This window comes from Grammomys surdaster, unplaced genomic scaffold (genome assembly GCF_004785775.1).
Source record: "Grammomys surdaster isolate TR1022 unplaced genomic scaffold, NIH_TR_1.0 167, whole genome shotgun sequence".
In the NCBI taxonomy this organism is placed as follows: domain Eukaryota; kingdom Metazoa; phylum Chordata; class Mammalia; order Rodentia; family Muridae; genus Grammomys; species Grammomys surdaster.
This window is the reverse complement of record NW_021604615.1, coordinates 10,569,747-10,584,956: the sequence shown is the minus strand read 5'-3', so window position 1 is coordinate 10,584,956 and position 15,210 is coordinate 10,569,747. Positions and strand designations below refer to the sequence as shown.

The following is a 15,210-nucleotide window of genomic DNA, read 5'->3' as shown; positions in this document are numbered from 1 at the left end:
TGCAGGGGAAAGACTCACAATGAGAGGTCTGAAGGGACCACATGATGATGATTATATTGTTATTAAGATGGAACTTCCTACCAGCAGACAGACATAGGGCTTTATATTCTGTCACCATGTCTCATATAACTTGAATGTACTCCTGGGCCATTCAGATTGACTTTAGCACACAAAACATGATGATTTTACTGCACTTCTCATTTTGAGAAATTGGATTTTCAGGAATGTTAAGTGACTGTTGAAAGTCCAGTCAATAGTGAAAATTGTGGACCACATCCTTCCGCACTTTCTTTAATTTTATTTATACAAAGAAAATCTTTAGAATTATTGGGATCATGTGGTGACATTCATGAAGGAGTTTATATCAAGTTTTGTGTTTGAGTACATACATGCACATATGTGTGCTTGCATATGTAGAAGGTGTGAGGGTTCAGTAGATTCAGTTTAGCATAGCTGGAGGTTTAGGCTCATAACTATAATCCTTATATTTGAGAGGAATGAAAATCATGGTGGTTGCAGGGTCAACCTCTCAAAAATAGATAGGTTAGTAGAAAGTTGATAGATAGCTTGATAGATAGATAGATAGATAGATGAGAGGGCGTGAGAGTGAGAGAGAGGTGGGGGATATTTGAAGTTTTTCTCTAAAACTGGAAGGCTGTATAATCTAAATTTCTCAAGGATCACATGGAAAGGTACAGACTAAGTGGGCTTTATTAACTTGTCTCCGAATTTGTAGGTAAAATCTGTCTTTGTTAGAAATGTGGACAATTGCACCCTTTCTAAAAAGAATTACCTCCCTGTGTTTGGTATTTTGGATCTCTGCTTAAAAAAAAAAAAATTCCCCTGTGACTTTGTTCTGTGACAGCTGCTTGTGGTGGGAATCTGACGGGCCCTGCTGGAGTGATTTTATCTCCAAACTACCCACAGCCATATCCTCCTGGGAAGGAGTGTGACTGGAGAGTTAAGGTGAACCCGGACTTTGTCATTGCCTTGATATTCAAAAGGTATGTGTGCTACCAACTACCTCTTTTTAGTAGGATTTTAATGCCATACCTGGCTTACCACATTTGTTACCTCAGAGTATCCAACTTTACAGGTAGTGAATCTTCAGCTCAGATACCCAGTCAGAGGTAGGATGGCAGGAGAAGAGAGACCTTGCCTTTCTAGGCAGCATTCTACATGAAAGACACACATGGATTTCTTTCATGCACTACCCATCTTGCTCATGGTGTGTTTTGTACATGAAGGCTTCAGACCAGTGGTTAAAAACATACCATGGATGCTAGCGAGAATACAATCTTAACATGCTGTTTGCTGCAGTCTGCAGAGGCTGGGTCTTTTCCCCAGCATGCTTTCTCTGCCTGGCGGTCTGCAGGGCAATGTTGTTTCCGTCATTAAAACTGTTGGGATGAAGCAGAGATACAAACAGAAGATTCTTCATATCAGTGTCTAAGAAATGGTCATCCATCCCTGCTACACTAGATGATAAAATTCAGTACCGTAAGGATTTGCTCAAGTCAATTCCATTGTGGTTATGGCTTAAACATGAAATGCCCTCTGCTTCTGCTGTCTGAACTCTTGGGTGCCAGATGATGGTGCTGATTATTTAGAATCTTCTGAACATGAGGTCTCATTCATAGACATAGTCATATAGGTAGAGCTTGGGTCAGGAGTTGTATCATAGCCCTGCTTACAGCTAGGCTTTTTGTGAGACACCAAGATATAAGTGAGCCAGGTAAAACCTCTTGCCTACATGGGTAGAGAGTAAGCAGCCATTCCTTCCCACTCTTATGAAATATAGCGACTGGATTAGGAGCCAAAAATATATCATTTCTTCCTTTGTTTGCTTCTATCAGGCAATTGTTCACTGTGAGGGAAAATAATTTATACAGTAATATACCATCACATCAGTGTGTACTATATGGTAACTAAATTTTAGTGAATATTGAGATCTTATCTAATAACAATCCTTTGACTTTTTAAAAAGTGTAAATAGATGTGATGTTCTGAAAACTAAATATCTGAAAGGTGGTGGTTGTTAGCTAGACTCCTAACCCATCAGAACAAAGGAACCTAGATATTTGATTTCTCTGCCAGGGTACAGGCTCCTTGCCTAGGGCTTTTGAGCCATCGCCCAGCCCCTCACAGGCTCTGGCCTCCCTCACTGTGATTAAGTATAACTTATTTATGCGTCTGAGATTCTACATAGGTCAGTAGTCGAGCACCTTCTCCTGAAAATACTTCTACTAATGATCAAAAGAACAAATACTTTCAAAACACTTGGCCAACATGCAGAATGAGTGAGCCTGCACTGGCGGAGACAGCCATGCAATTGTTCATTGCACAGTTTGGTAGCCCTTCCTTAAAACCTGGATGTCCATCTGATTCCTGGAGAAAAAGAGTGAAATGACCATTGAATCCAAGAGGAGCCTCATTATTCAGTTTCACACATCCCCTGTGGCAATGACCAGTGATCAAAGACACAAAGGAACAGTTCATTCGATAGTCAGTAAGGACTATTCCTTGCTGTGCTTTACACACCTCTCTGAAAGATATACAACACTGATAATCCCCAAACTCTTGGGTTCTGAGAACCATTAGCTTGTTGCACATCTGTTTAGTTCTGCATTCAGACAGCTTCCCTGATCTTTAGACCTCTGTGTTAAGATGAGCACCATGCTGTCACTGTCACAGAATCCAAATGGTGGGAGGGATGTAGCCAGAATGGTGTGTGGGGACAAGGATGCTCAAACAGAAAGAATCTAAGGCACACTGGTAAGCCCTCCATGTATGGACATCAGCCACACAGTCTTCAGAGGACTTATCAGAAGACTGAATTCTGATGTTTTCTTGTGGGATGATGAGAATCTGACACTAGAAAATTGGAGGAGAGCATTCTAGAACCCCTGGGAAGTGTATGCTGGTTTTGTTGACTATGGGGAACAAGGCTTATCACTGTCCCTGTAGACTGTATGGTAATGCTGATTCGCAGGGACTCAAAGCTCACTACATAGACTGTGTTAAACCTGTGGAAGTTACTAAGGTTTCTAGATCTATAACGTTATGATAATTGGAAATAAGCCTGATTATTCAAAGGAAACTGGAATTAATTATAAATTAAGCACCAGGACTCTATGTCAAAACTATTGTATGACCAAAAAGAGATTCAGCACAAATTTTTTTTTCATTTTCCATGACTGATTGAATTTCAGTGTTCAGTGGGTAATTATGACCATAATCCTCTTTGCTAGACACTGACGATGATACAGGAGCAGATTCTAGAATTATCCATGAAAATGAGCATGACTAAAATTATTCTTCCAGTAAAATCAAACATAGCATTTGTGATTACACCAAATGCCTGAGCTTTGGACCTCTGCTCCTCCTTCTTCATGTCAAGCAAACTTGCAAATTAAATTTAAATTTACAAATTTTATAAATTTACAAATATATTTTTTTATTAAAATCAACAGTGACATCATTGTGACCTTTGAGAGCAGATAATAAAAGTCTTAATGTGGACTAGATGTTAATATTAGAAAAGAAAAGAAAGAAGGAAAGAAAGAAACACAGACTGTGGGAAGGAGGGAGAGGGGAGAGGAATAACAGAAAGATTGGTTGGAATATTCAATATGGTAACACAATAGGGAATGTTTGTGCTCTGCCCATGCAGAAACTGTAACCATTGACCCCCTTACCTAAGGAAACAATGATAATTACAGTCGTCAATGTAAAAACAAATCAATGAGAGGTTTGAAATTTTTAACATTTATAATATACATCAGTACCCAGTACATATATTTTAAATCTCAAAATACTCACCTAGTATTCAAGATTCAGAGAGAATCTGTCTCTTTTATATCTGGCTTCTTCCAAGTTGTCCTTATTTAATAAGTTCATGGGAAGAGGAAGGGGTGATATCCCCGTGCTACTATTATTTGTTTCATTTTAACTCCATTCAAGATTGTCTACTATTGGATATATTGGCCATTATACAAAGCACTGATAGAGATTATGAGAAATGAGACTTCTAATTTAGCATGTTGATTAGTGTTATATTTATTTTTGATTACTTTAATCATTTAAATTAGTATACAAAAGGAAACTAAACTGTAATGTGTTCGAGAAACTTGGTCTAAGACATAAGATGAGTTTGTGTTGGGAACATAGGTGACACCCTCTGTCCTTGTAGTTTTAGCATGGAGCCGAGTTACGACTTCCTGCATATCTATGAAGGGGAGGACTCCAACAGCCCACTGATTGGAAGCTTCCAGGGCTCTCAAGCCCCAGAGAGGATAGAGAGCAGTGGTAACAGCCTCTTCCTGGCATTCAGGAGTGATGCTTCTGTTGGCCTATCGGGGTTCGCCATTGAATTTAAAGGTATGTGGTGCGATGGATTTGTGGGGAAGTTAACTGGTGTCAGGGGCTGCTTCTTCTGTCAGTGTTTCTTTATAAGATCCTATATGTCAAACACACATGTTCCTGACCTGTATAGGTGAGTAGCATATGTGTGTATGGGAGGAGGGGTCTTTCTGAAGAAGAGAGCCAACCCCACTTTTCACGTGTTAAAAATATTTCTATCTCTGATGTAAAATAAGAGAAAGTGGAGAATGGTTTTGGTTTGTACATTTTCATCTGAGGGTAGATTATGACATGTGTAATAACTGATTTGATGACATCTGAGAAACATTTGATATGTGTTATCATTTTATGATTTGTTTCCTTAGGATGCTTAGACTTAAATTCCCTGAGATAGTCTTGCCTCAGTCTCCGCATTGGGATGATACCCATCACCCTCTGTGTCTTCCTCACTCCTAGACAAAGACTAGATGAGAAGCTCTGGCCCAGGCAGATAACTCATGTCTCAGATACTCAGATTCAACACCTATGAGCGCTTTGGGATTTATTGAACTCTAAGGAAAACAGCCACACACAAAAACACCCTGCCTCAAGTTCTTTGATCTAGATTCCATGAAAACAAATACCATTATGCAATATGAATTCATGTGTGAATGAGGGGAGGGACCGATTAAGATACACCAATAATTAATTAGAGAGAATTGAGCCTGGTATTATCACTAGTAATGAGGATTTTGGTAAGACTAAGTGAGCAGATAAATTAAATAATTGCATTTATTGAAATGGTTAAATTTAATTTGTTGTGAAAATTATAAAATAAAATGAAAGTATGTTTTATTTTAGTCACCATTTTAATAGATTTGTATTTCTCCAAATGGCTCTAAGTTAAAAAAAAAATGCTTAAAATCTCAAAATCCATAAATGTAAGGGTCTTTCTTAAAACATATGGTAAAAATCAAGCAGTTGTGCTGTGCCTTTGGGGTAGAAACAGCTGCATTTGGAGGGAGGAGAATGGCCCTTACACATATGCACCACATATGATAACACATGTGTCATCAACACTCTAGATCACCCTCACCAAACCTGTTCCTGACCTACCATAGCTACAGCCCAAACAGTTAATCAAGTCACTAAGTGCAAGACATATAAAGTTATAATATGAATAACTAGAAATGAGTATGGCCTCTCTAGGCTTATTCATTCCAAATATTCATCCTTTAATTGAATATTTGTAGCTTTTAATGTTTGAAACATTTTCCTGAGGTCAGTGGGAAAGACTCCCCAGGGGTTAACAGAACTAGTGTCACTACACTGTCAAGGGCAAGCAATCTCAGAGTGATTGCAGCAGACTGCAGAGACTATTGCTAGATGCAATGGGCCAGCAGGGGTCTCAGGCCAGCCACACCATGTGTAGCCATGCCAGGTTGTACCAATTTGCTATACAGAGCAGGAGTTTGCAAAGGTATTTCTAAGTGGAATGGACAAGAACAACAAAGAAATACACAGAGCTCTGAAGCCATCTAATTAGAAAAAAAAACAGCAAAATGTAAGCAGAGACAGTTCTGTGATTTATCACTGAGCACACAGAACTGACAATCAGTAAGTGGAACCAAATGATCAGATGCAGTCATTTGAAGGCTAACCAGCTACCCAACTCAGTCAGTGGCATGGAATAGAGAGGTGTGTAAGCCATGTAGTACCATGCCACACACGGGTCTGAAAGAGATTTATAGCAAAAGATAATCAGAAAGAAAGGCAAGGCTGTGGCTCTACACTGATTAACATAACAGGAAAGGTACATTTTTTAATGAGGCAAGGATGATACTTGCAAATAAATCTGTGCTTGTCCGTTGTCTTGACTGACTCAATAAGCAATGAAATAGGACGACTTTGATGTATATAAGCAAATGACTAAAAACAGACAGTTTTATTTATTTTCTGGCTCTTTATTTGTTTAAATATTCAATGATCTACATAGGGTTCAAAACTACTATAAATAATTACGAGACTATCAGCTATGATTTGAAATATCCAAATAAGCTATCAATGAAATGTCTAGAGACACTGGTCTCTGCTTATGAACTGCTTGATGAGAGACCATGGATACCAGAAAAACAGTTTCAGATAAATCAATGTTATTGACCAAAATATATAAAAATGAATTAGTTTGCTAAATTTAATAAATTATCACATAACAGACTCCGTGAATATAGTGCATTCAGCTACAACATATTATATAGATTTGGAGAATGTTTATCAGGGAGATCTCCTTTTTGCTGATATTGATCCACAGAGTGTTAAAAATCTAAATGAAAATATTGAAAACTAATGAATACAACAGTGAGACGAGCCTCTGGCGCTTCCTATAGGACTCGCCAAGATGAGATATTTGTTTGATATTTTTCTTTCCCAGTACTTGCATGTCATTCATGCCCTGGGGGTTATCTCTGAACCTACTCCATCCTTTCTCTTGCACACCTAACCATCTCTATAACACTCTACCTCCTGAGATTAAATCATGAAATTGCAAAATTAAATGATGAACAACATGTTGACTATGCCCAAGAAGAAATAAAAATAACATCACCAATATTGATCCCAGAACAAAAATACAAAATGGAATTCAGTGTAGCATTTGTATGCCACAACCCTCCTTGCATGTATGATTGGCACTTGTCTTTCTGGAGTAGATCAAATAATTAGCATTTACAAACTGTTTCATGGAGACATGGTTTTCAAACCCAAAGTATGCTTTGGAGTTATCCCAGAGCCTAAACTAGTACTATTCAACTCACTACCCCACCAGCCCTCCTACACTACCAAAGAGAAGACTATAACATAGAGCTGAGTAGTGTCCTCTGTCTTCTGTAACACCCACTGGGGAAGTCTGGGAAGTTTGGCCCAACTAGGCCCTCTCTCATGGGGAGGTGAAGAATGAAGATATGTTTAACAAGCAAAGCAAGACTCAAGTCAAAAATTTCACAGACCTTGTGATCACAGATAGATGTTGATTGATATGTTGATATTTTGAATGACCCATTGAAGCAGAAAGAACTAAGGTTGGTGGAATAGCAACAAAATCTGATCGTGCAGACAGATCTTATGTGGCACCAACACTGAGCCCTGCAGTCAGTAGTCACAGTAATCAGTAGTGCACACTTGTGTGCCCTTGTGAGTGTCCCGCCTTGATCTGAACTTCAGACTGTCACCACTTACATTGAAGAAGGTTGGTAATAATTGGCATTCAGCTCACCTCAGTCTGGCATGTGGCATGGCCTCATAGAGCTAGCAAATGCAGTTATTGCAATTAAGATAAAGTCACGGGGAAGCTGTCATGCGCCAGATGTAGTATTTGACACTTGTCAATCAGATGTCATTTTTCTGCTAACTTTGACAGTCTTCAATGTACCAGCCCCATGAACCGTAATTCAGAATGCTTTCTGAGTTTCTAACCTGAGTCTATCTGCATCGCCATGAAAAGGTACAAGAGATTTTCAGGGAATGCCCCAGTTTTCATCTAGCAAAGCCAAATTATCAGTTTTTGAAAGATGTGCAACAATTTCACATTGGGATGAGTCAGGAGCCAGCTGGAAAATGAGCCTCAAATTTTTTTCAATCTGTTTTAAAATGCACACCAATTAGACCCTCAACAAGCTATAAAAGGCATATCACAAAACACCCTGTCTTTGCTTACATGAAAATAATTTTATATCACCCTGTAATAAAAATGTCTTTTTTTTAGTATGCAAAAGCAAACTGAGCATTTATTCCGCAGGAAAAAAAACAGTATGCAGGGGGTCAGCCATTCATTAAAAGAGTAAATATAATTTATTGGAAAATAAATTCCTGCTGTGAACTAGTAAGCTAACTTGGTCATTAGTTGATGAGGAAATATTTCTAAGAAGTTTTCCCATGCTGGACACCATGGTAGGCCTTGAATGAAGTAGGCAAGGAAATAAAGAAAATAACTATGCGCAGATGTAACCATGGCCGCATGTTCTTTCTTCTTCTTCAGAGAAGCCCCGGGAAGCTTGCTTTGACCCTGGGAACATAATGAATGGGACGAGGATTGGAACTGACTTCAAGCTGGGCTCTACAGTTACCTATCAATGCGACTCTGGTTACAAAATCGTGGATCCCTCATCCATTGAGTGTGTGACAGGGGCTGATGGGAAGCCATCCTGGGACAAGGCACTGCCTGCTTGCCAAGGTACTTCTGACTCTGTTTCTCTTCCTACTTCTACCAACTATTCAGTCTCACTCTCCGTGACTATAAGGCCCAGCCAGGGTGGGACTCACTCACTTAGACAGTTATTACTGAGTCACTTATCTGTTCCTATTTTTCTTGAGCAAGCAATGTTTTAATTTAATTCACATAGTTTGAAACTTTTGTGCCCGTTTTGTTCAATTTTTCATCTATACACAAGAGGTACATGATAGCATTCTCTAGAAGCTCCTCAATAAAGAGAGGAATATAGATGATAGATAAGATAGATGGTAGATATATGATAAATCAATAGATGATAGATTGATAGATAGATGATAGATAGATAGATAGATAGATAGATAGATAGATGATAGATAGATAGATAGATGATAGATAGATAGATGATACATAGATAGATAGATAGATGATAGATAGATAGATAGATGATAGATAGATAGATAGATGATAGATAGATAGATAGATAGATAGATAGATAGATAGATAGATAGATGATAGATGGATTTTGGTGGATAGATGGGTGGACTGACAAATAGATAAACAGACAGGTAGGTAGATAAGTGATATAGTTGGATGATATATAAGAATGGTGTTATTTGCAAAGTGAGCTGATTGGATTTCATATGACCAAGCTAAAATAAAATAGGTTTCCATTCTTCATACGTATTTTTAGAACTTTGTTTGGTAAGCTTTTAAAATAGCAGAACTTTTTCTGGAATAGCCAGTTTGAACTGACATATCTAAGGCAGAAACAGACAGTGACCTGTCTACATAGATGGCTTGAGTTACAGTATCTCAATGGAAACTTCTCCTTCGGGGTTAATTTACAGAAATATCCTCCATCTAAAAGAAGAATGAATATTTCCATTTTAAAATTGTGAAATAGTTATCTTAGGCAGGGTTTCTTTTTACTGTACTAGAACGCCTCTATCAAAAGCAACTTGAGGAGAAAATGGTTATTTCAGCTTCAAACTCTGTCTTTGAGCAAAGTCGGGGGAGGAACCCGAATGCAGGAACTGAAGCGAAGGGCATGGAGGAACGCTACTTACTGGCTTGCTCCCTGTGGCTTGCTCAGCCTACTCTGTTATACCCAGGACCACCTTCCCAGAGGTGACACTGTCCACAGGGAGCTGTGCCCTCTCCCATAAATCACTGGTCAAGCAAATGCACTACAGGCTTTCCCTCAGACCAATCTGATAGAGGCATATTTTCCACTGGTTTCCGCTTCCCAAATGAGTCTGGCTTGTATTAACCAGCCAACACAATGGTCATCCTAGATGTTTTGGGATATAAAACTACTCTGCAATATGATGTCAGAAGTCACTGTGGTTTGTTTAAGTTCATTAAGCCTTTCCTGGCTGGCCCTGAATGTGTTAAAGCTGTCAGATAAATGAGCTTTTGTCCTGAGGTAAAGAGGTGAGCCTGCCAAGTCACAATAATGCAGGATTGGGTACAGTCTCCCAACAATCATTAACTGTCTCAACCAACCAGTCGCAAGTACCTTCCCAGTTAGCATTACCACATCCTACAGAGTTTATTAATCATGGAAAATGTCCTGTTTGTCCATTAGGACTTTAATAGTGTGCTAATTGGCACTGAACCGATTAAACATGCTATCTTTAATTTCCTGTGTTTTAACTGCTTGAAAATTGCCATATCAAGAATAAATGGACTGTAATAATATAGTGAGTGGGAAGGAGGCCAGGAGAAAATGAGGGAGGGAGAAAAAAAGGGAAGAAGAGGGGGTATTTCAGTCAAAGCACCATGTCTGGTGTGTTCATGTGGTGAAACTCATTAACTTACACATTGAAGTATTCACCAATATTTATAATAAAAAGAAGCAAAGATCTTAGAAAGAAATTGAACTGTCTCATATTCTAGAAGCAACTGTGAATTTAATTCAGTGTTGATGCCCCAAAGAAAAAGGGCCATCAAGTGATACAGGATATCAGGAAATGCCAGGGGGTATATAATGCTCAACCCTGGTGCTTTGGTCCCCAGTCATAGTTGGATGGAGGATCAGGTGCCAGTCCTGATATCACATACAAGATGCCATGTTGGGACTTAACTCACAACCTGAACAGTAATTGGGGCGAAATTTGATCCCAGTGCAAGGATGTTTGAAAAGAGCTTTACATGTGAGCAAAAAAGTTTTCCCAGTTTACCCAGAAAAGAAACACCAATGTTAATAAGGTTATTAGAAAGAAAAGGTTCATACAACCTCATCATACATACATGCACATGAGTGGATACACACCTACACACATACATATACACAAATGTATATATACACACATTATTATGTACACATGCATATATATAGACACGTGCACACATATATATATAAATATACATATATAGTCATGTATGCATAGATGTATATAATATACATGTATATACTCACATTCACAAGATACTTGCATATATATACAAATGCACACACACACATACATGCATACATATATCCACACATATGCACATATTCACATAAACATGCATGCATACATACACACATATATATCATACATGCACACACTCATCCACATGCATATACTCACATACAAACACATACACTCATATACACACATATATACATGCATATGTGCATGCATATAGACATACATGTGTATACCCACATACATGTAAACACATACATATATACAGTATAGCTAGTAGTAGTATAGCTATTTTCATTATTATTTGAACATGCCTTAGACAGGTCTTAATAATAACATCAGTCTTTTTTGAGTCAAAGCTTTTGTTTCTGTGTCTCTGGCTCCGTGTTCCCGTGGCCCTGCTGACAGTGCAGGGCAGCTGCTGGCATGGATGCTTGTGTTTGTTATGAGATGAGTGGGTTGTGAGTGTTTAGACCTGTGCTTACCTGTCACCAGCATCATCATCTTCGTACACAAAGCTCACCATTCTTGCCTGGCTCTCTTTGCAGCACCCTGTGGAGGCCAATACATGGGCTCGGAGGGGGTAGTTTTGTCACCGAACTACCCTCATAACTACACAGCTGGCCAGATTTGCATCTACTCCATCACGGTACCAAAGGAATTTGGTAAGAAATTGCTATTGTCTCTAACTCATTGGCACATGCTTTAGAGATAGCTAATTTATCTGTTTGGTAAAATTAGGACAAAATAATACAAAAGAAATGATATTACTAAACACACAGTATAGTGTTCCATGATGCTCTTCTACCAAAGGGGTGCCATGTGCTGATGCTTACCCCTAGAGTGCTGTTGTATTTCAGCCATTAATGTTGCCCCATCCGACGCTATGTCCAGAAATGGATTTAAAGTCAGTTGTTTTGAATGTTAGACAGGAAGGCACATGTAGTTCAAGAGTGTAAGTCATATCTCTGTTGTAGTAAATATTTGATATTAATGGTAGGTCTCTACCCTGCCTTTGATAATTCAGTTCTCAGACAAAAGACCCAAATGAAGCCTTTCAGGCACTATAGCTGGGCAGATCTCTACCCATTGTGCTATTATGCCAACTTCTCTAATAACCCTGAGATATGGCCATGTTTTTATGATTCACCTAAACCATGACATCTTTTCCTCTCTCTACCCCCTTCACATCTCCTCCTCCTGCTCTCTCAGACCCCAAGCCTGGGAACTGAAACTCCACCTATCTCTCATCTGACCAGCTCTAGGCTGTAGGTATCTTTATTCAGCAATCAGGGATAGCTTAGAGGAAGGGCAAGATTGCATAGCATCACTAAGGTCTACATGAAATCTCCTTATCGCTGGGAGCAACCAGGCCTTGGAGGTCGGTATTTAGTGTTACAGTATGTACCAACAGACCAAACCTCAACACACCCCTACACAGCTGACAGGTGGACTCACCATTCTTGAGACTTTGAGATGTGCAAAGCGGTTCTGGTCGTCTTGCATTACCTTATGTGACGTTCTCCCTGGCTCTCAGCCAGAAGATGAATATTATGTGATTCTTCCCTGGGGGAATCCAGACAATATCTTTTATGCTCTTACAATCTATTTCCATTTTCCTCGATGGTCAATCAAAAGGGGAGGTTAAAGGCTACAGGCCCACAATTTCCCTTTATGTTAAATCAACAGTCACCCGCCTCCACAGAAATTTAATACATTTATTTCAATGTAAGAATGCACTTGAAATAAAAAAATTAAGATTTTCTATTATTTTAAATTGTGTGCATCTGTGTGTCTCTGTGTATTTGTGCTTGAGAATACTCCAGTTTGAGGGGCTCCGACACCTCTGACTTCCACAAGCACCTGCCCTCCTGTACATATACTGACACATAGACACACATTTAAAGAAATAACAATAAACCTTACAAAATATGAAAAAGGTCATTGTAGATCCTGAGTCTTTGAATCCAAAAGGAGCCCAGACCTCCCTTTATACAACATGAGTCTGATCCAGTCACTGAGTGATGCTTCCTCCCACTCCTGCATCCCTGTTGAATGATGTACATGTGTTCAGAGTGTGTTCAGCTCTGGCTGTTCTAGGTCTGGAAGATGCTGCTGCCTCAGGCCTTCACAGCCATTTCCAAAGTCAACCAGCCAGAGTATCATCTTCCCAGTGTTGCTACTTATGTTTGCTACAAGAATTTCCTTATGTAGCATGTTAACACACAGATATAAGGATTTAACGACCCCAGCTGCATAAGTACTACACTCATCTTCTCCCTGAGACATCACCGAGGTGGGGTTGTAACACACCTTTGCTGAAGTTTACAGCTGCACAGCTTTCTTCTCTCTGCAGATGATTTACTCACCTAGGTAGAGAGCTTGATTTAGGAATGCTAGTCAGGAGACATGCCATGGCCTTCCCTAGGTGACCTGAGTGTCCTAATCCTGATGATATTATAGACGTGTTTGCTACAGAGCCTGCTGTACTCTTGGGCGGATAGCCACAAATTGTGTTTAGGAGTTCTTTAGGACTGGTGTAGTTTCATTGTCACATTCATGCTCCCAAAGAATTTTTGACAGAAAATAGAACTCAGGCACACGTGACTCACTCTTCTCATAATCAGGAAACTGGAGCTGTGGGCATCCAATATAAAAAGATTCAGTTCACTGGGGAGGTGGTAGTTGGGGGTCGGGGGGAAGGGGAGGCTGAACATGGGTGAGGTGAGATGTGGCTCCTGCTGGGACCTCTGAAGCACAAGGTCTTTAGTGGGTCTCATCTACTGAGGAAAACCTACTTAGTCTACAGGCTTGCCTTGTGATGCTCTCTAAAAGGCTACATCTCCAAAAGCTAGCTCCAGAGTGTGTGTGTGTGTGTGTGTGTGTGTGTGTGTGTGTGTGTGTGTGTTTATATCTGTACTGTACCATGTGTGTCTGCATCTTCACACATACCCTCATAATAAACAGCCTCCATTATGCTTACTAGCACACTAATTTTCTTCTGCTAGAATTTTTTTCCTTAGCAGAGTGCGTATCTCAGTCCCCTGATTGTTATTATTTAGAATAACCTTTGGGTCCTCATACATAAACAAATAAAGGATAATTTGTTTCTGGCTTATATGTCAATACTAAATTACTAGCTCCACAAAATATTGCAAAGCTCTTTTATTTCATCAATTTTAATATATAAATATTGATTTAATTTGAAATACACCCAATGTTACCATGTTTTGCTTGAAGGCAGTATATACCAGTTTCATATCCTAAAAGATTTTTTAAAAAAAAATGTATAGAATAACCCACAGAAATCCCTGAAATGGGATTTTAAATAAATGCCTGTTCCTTAGACAGTATGCCAACATGAACAAGGGATGCTAATAAGTTTCTAATTCCTTATCAAAGTATCATGGAGCTTGGTTCAAACATAGCTAATTTTCATGGAACAAAATACAACTAATCATTAAAAAAGCAGAATGTCTTCATAAATATTTTTAGATTATTTGAATGCTATATTAAAATATGTCAATATTCAAGTTCATAAAATAATTCCTTTTCAATATTAAAAGAACAAAAAATGAAATAAAACTGTTTTAATCACTGAAAACTCAGGAAACACAGAAAATAAGTTTGTAGGGTTGTTTTTACTTTGTTACAATTTATTATATTTTATGTGCGGGAGTCTTTGCCTGTGGTTATGACTGTGCTCCAGATGTGTGCTTTGCCTGCAGGAGCCAAAAGAGGGCGTCAGGTTCCCTGGAACTGGAGTTATAGACAGCTGAGTCACTGTCTGGGTGCAGGGAATCTAATCCGTGTCCTCTACAAGGACAAGTGTGTTTAACCACTGAGCCATCTCTCCAGCCCCTGATTTGTGCTCATTTTTATGAGACTCCTGAAACTATGATCTTCGGGGGGATAATTAGTGTGTGTGCACAAGGTCCTCTTTACTCTTTATAAGACTTTGTCCCACCTCACCCTCCTTGTTTCCTAGTGGTGTTTGGACAGTTTGCCTACTTCCAGACTGCGCTGAATGACTTGGCAGAGTTGTTTGATGGAACCCATCCGCAGGCCAGGCTTCTCAGTTCTCTCTCTGGTTCCCATTCGGGTAAAAATTTCAAATTATTTTGTGCCGAGTTCCACTATACAGTTATAGTGATTGTTTTAGTCTCTCTCTCTCTCTCTCTCTCTCTCTCTCTCTCTCTCTCTCTCTCTCTCTCTCTCTCTCTCTCTCTC

General features: G+C 39.2%; 1 protein-coding gene across 1 annotated transcript in view; it reads left to right on the top strand.

Annotated features, from left to right (window-relative positions):
- The window catches only part of Csmd1 (CUB and Sushi multiple domains 1), a 1,525,237-nt gene that overhangs the window by 1,336,368 nt on the left and 173,659 nt on the right, over nt 1-15,210 (top strand). Inside the window, exons 28-32 of the mRNA XM_028766288.1 lie at nt 866-1,004; nt 4,193-4,380; nt 8,375-8,569; nt 11,529-11,645; nt 14,969-15,082. Of these exons, the coding sequence (XP_028622121.1) occupies nt 866-1,004; nt 4,193-4,380; nt 8,375-8,569; nt 11,529-11,645; nt 14,969-15,082 (753 nt within the window). The remainder of the gene's footprint in view (nt 1-865; nt 1,005-4,192; nt 4,381-8,374; nt 8,570-11,528; nt 11,646-14,968; nt 15,083-15,210) is intronic.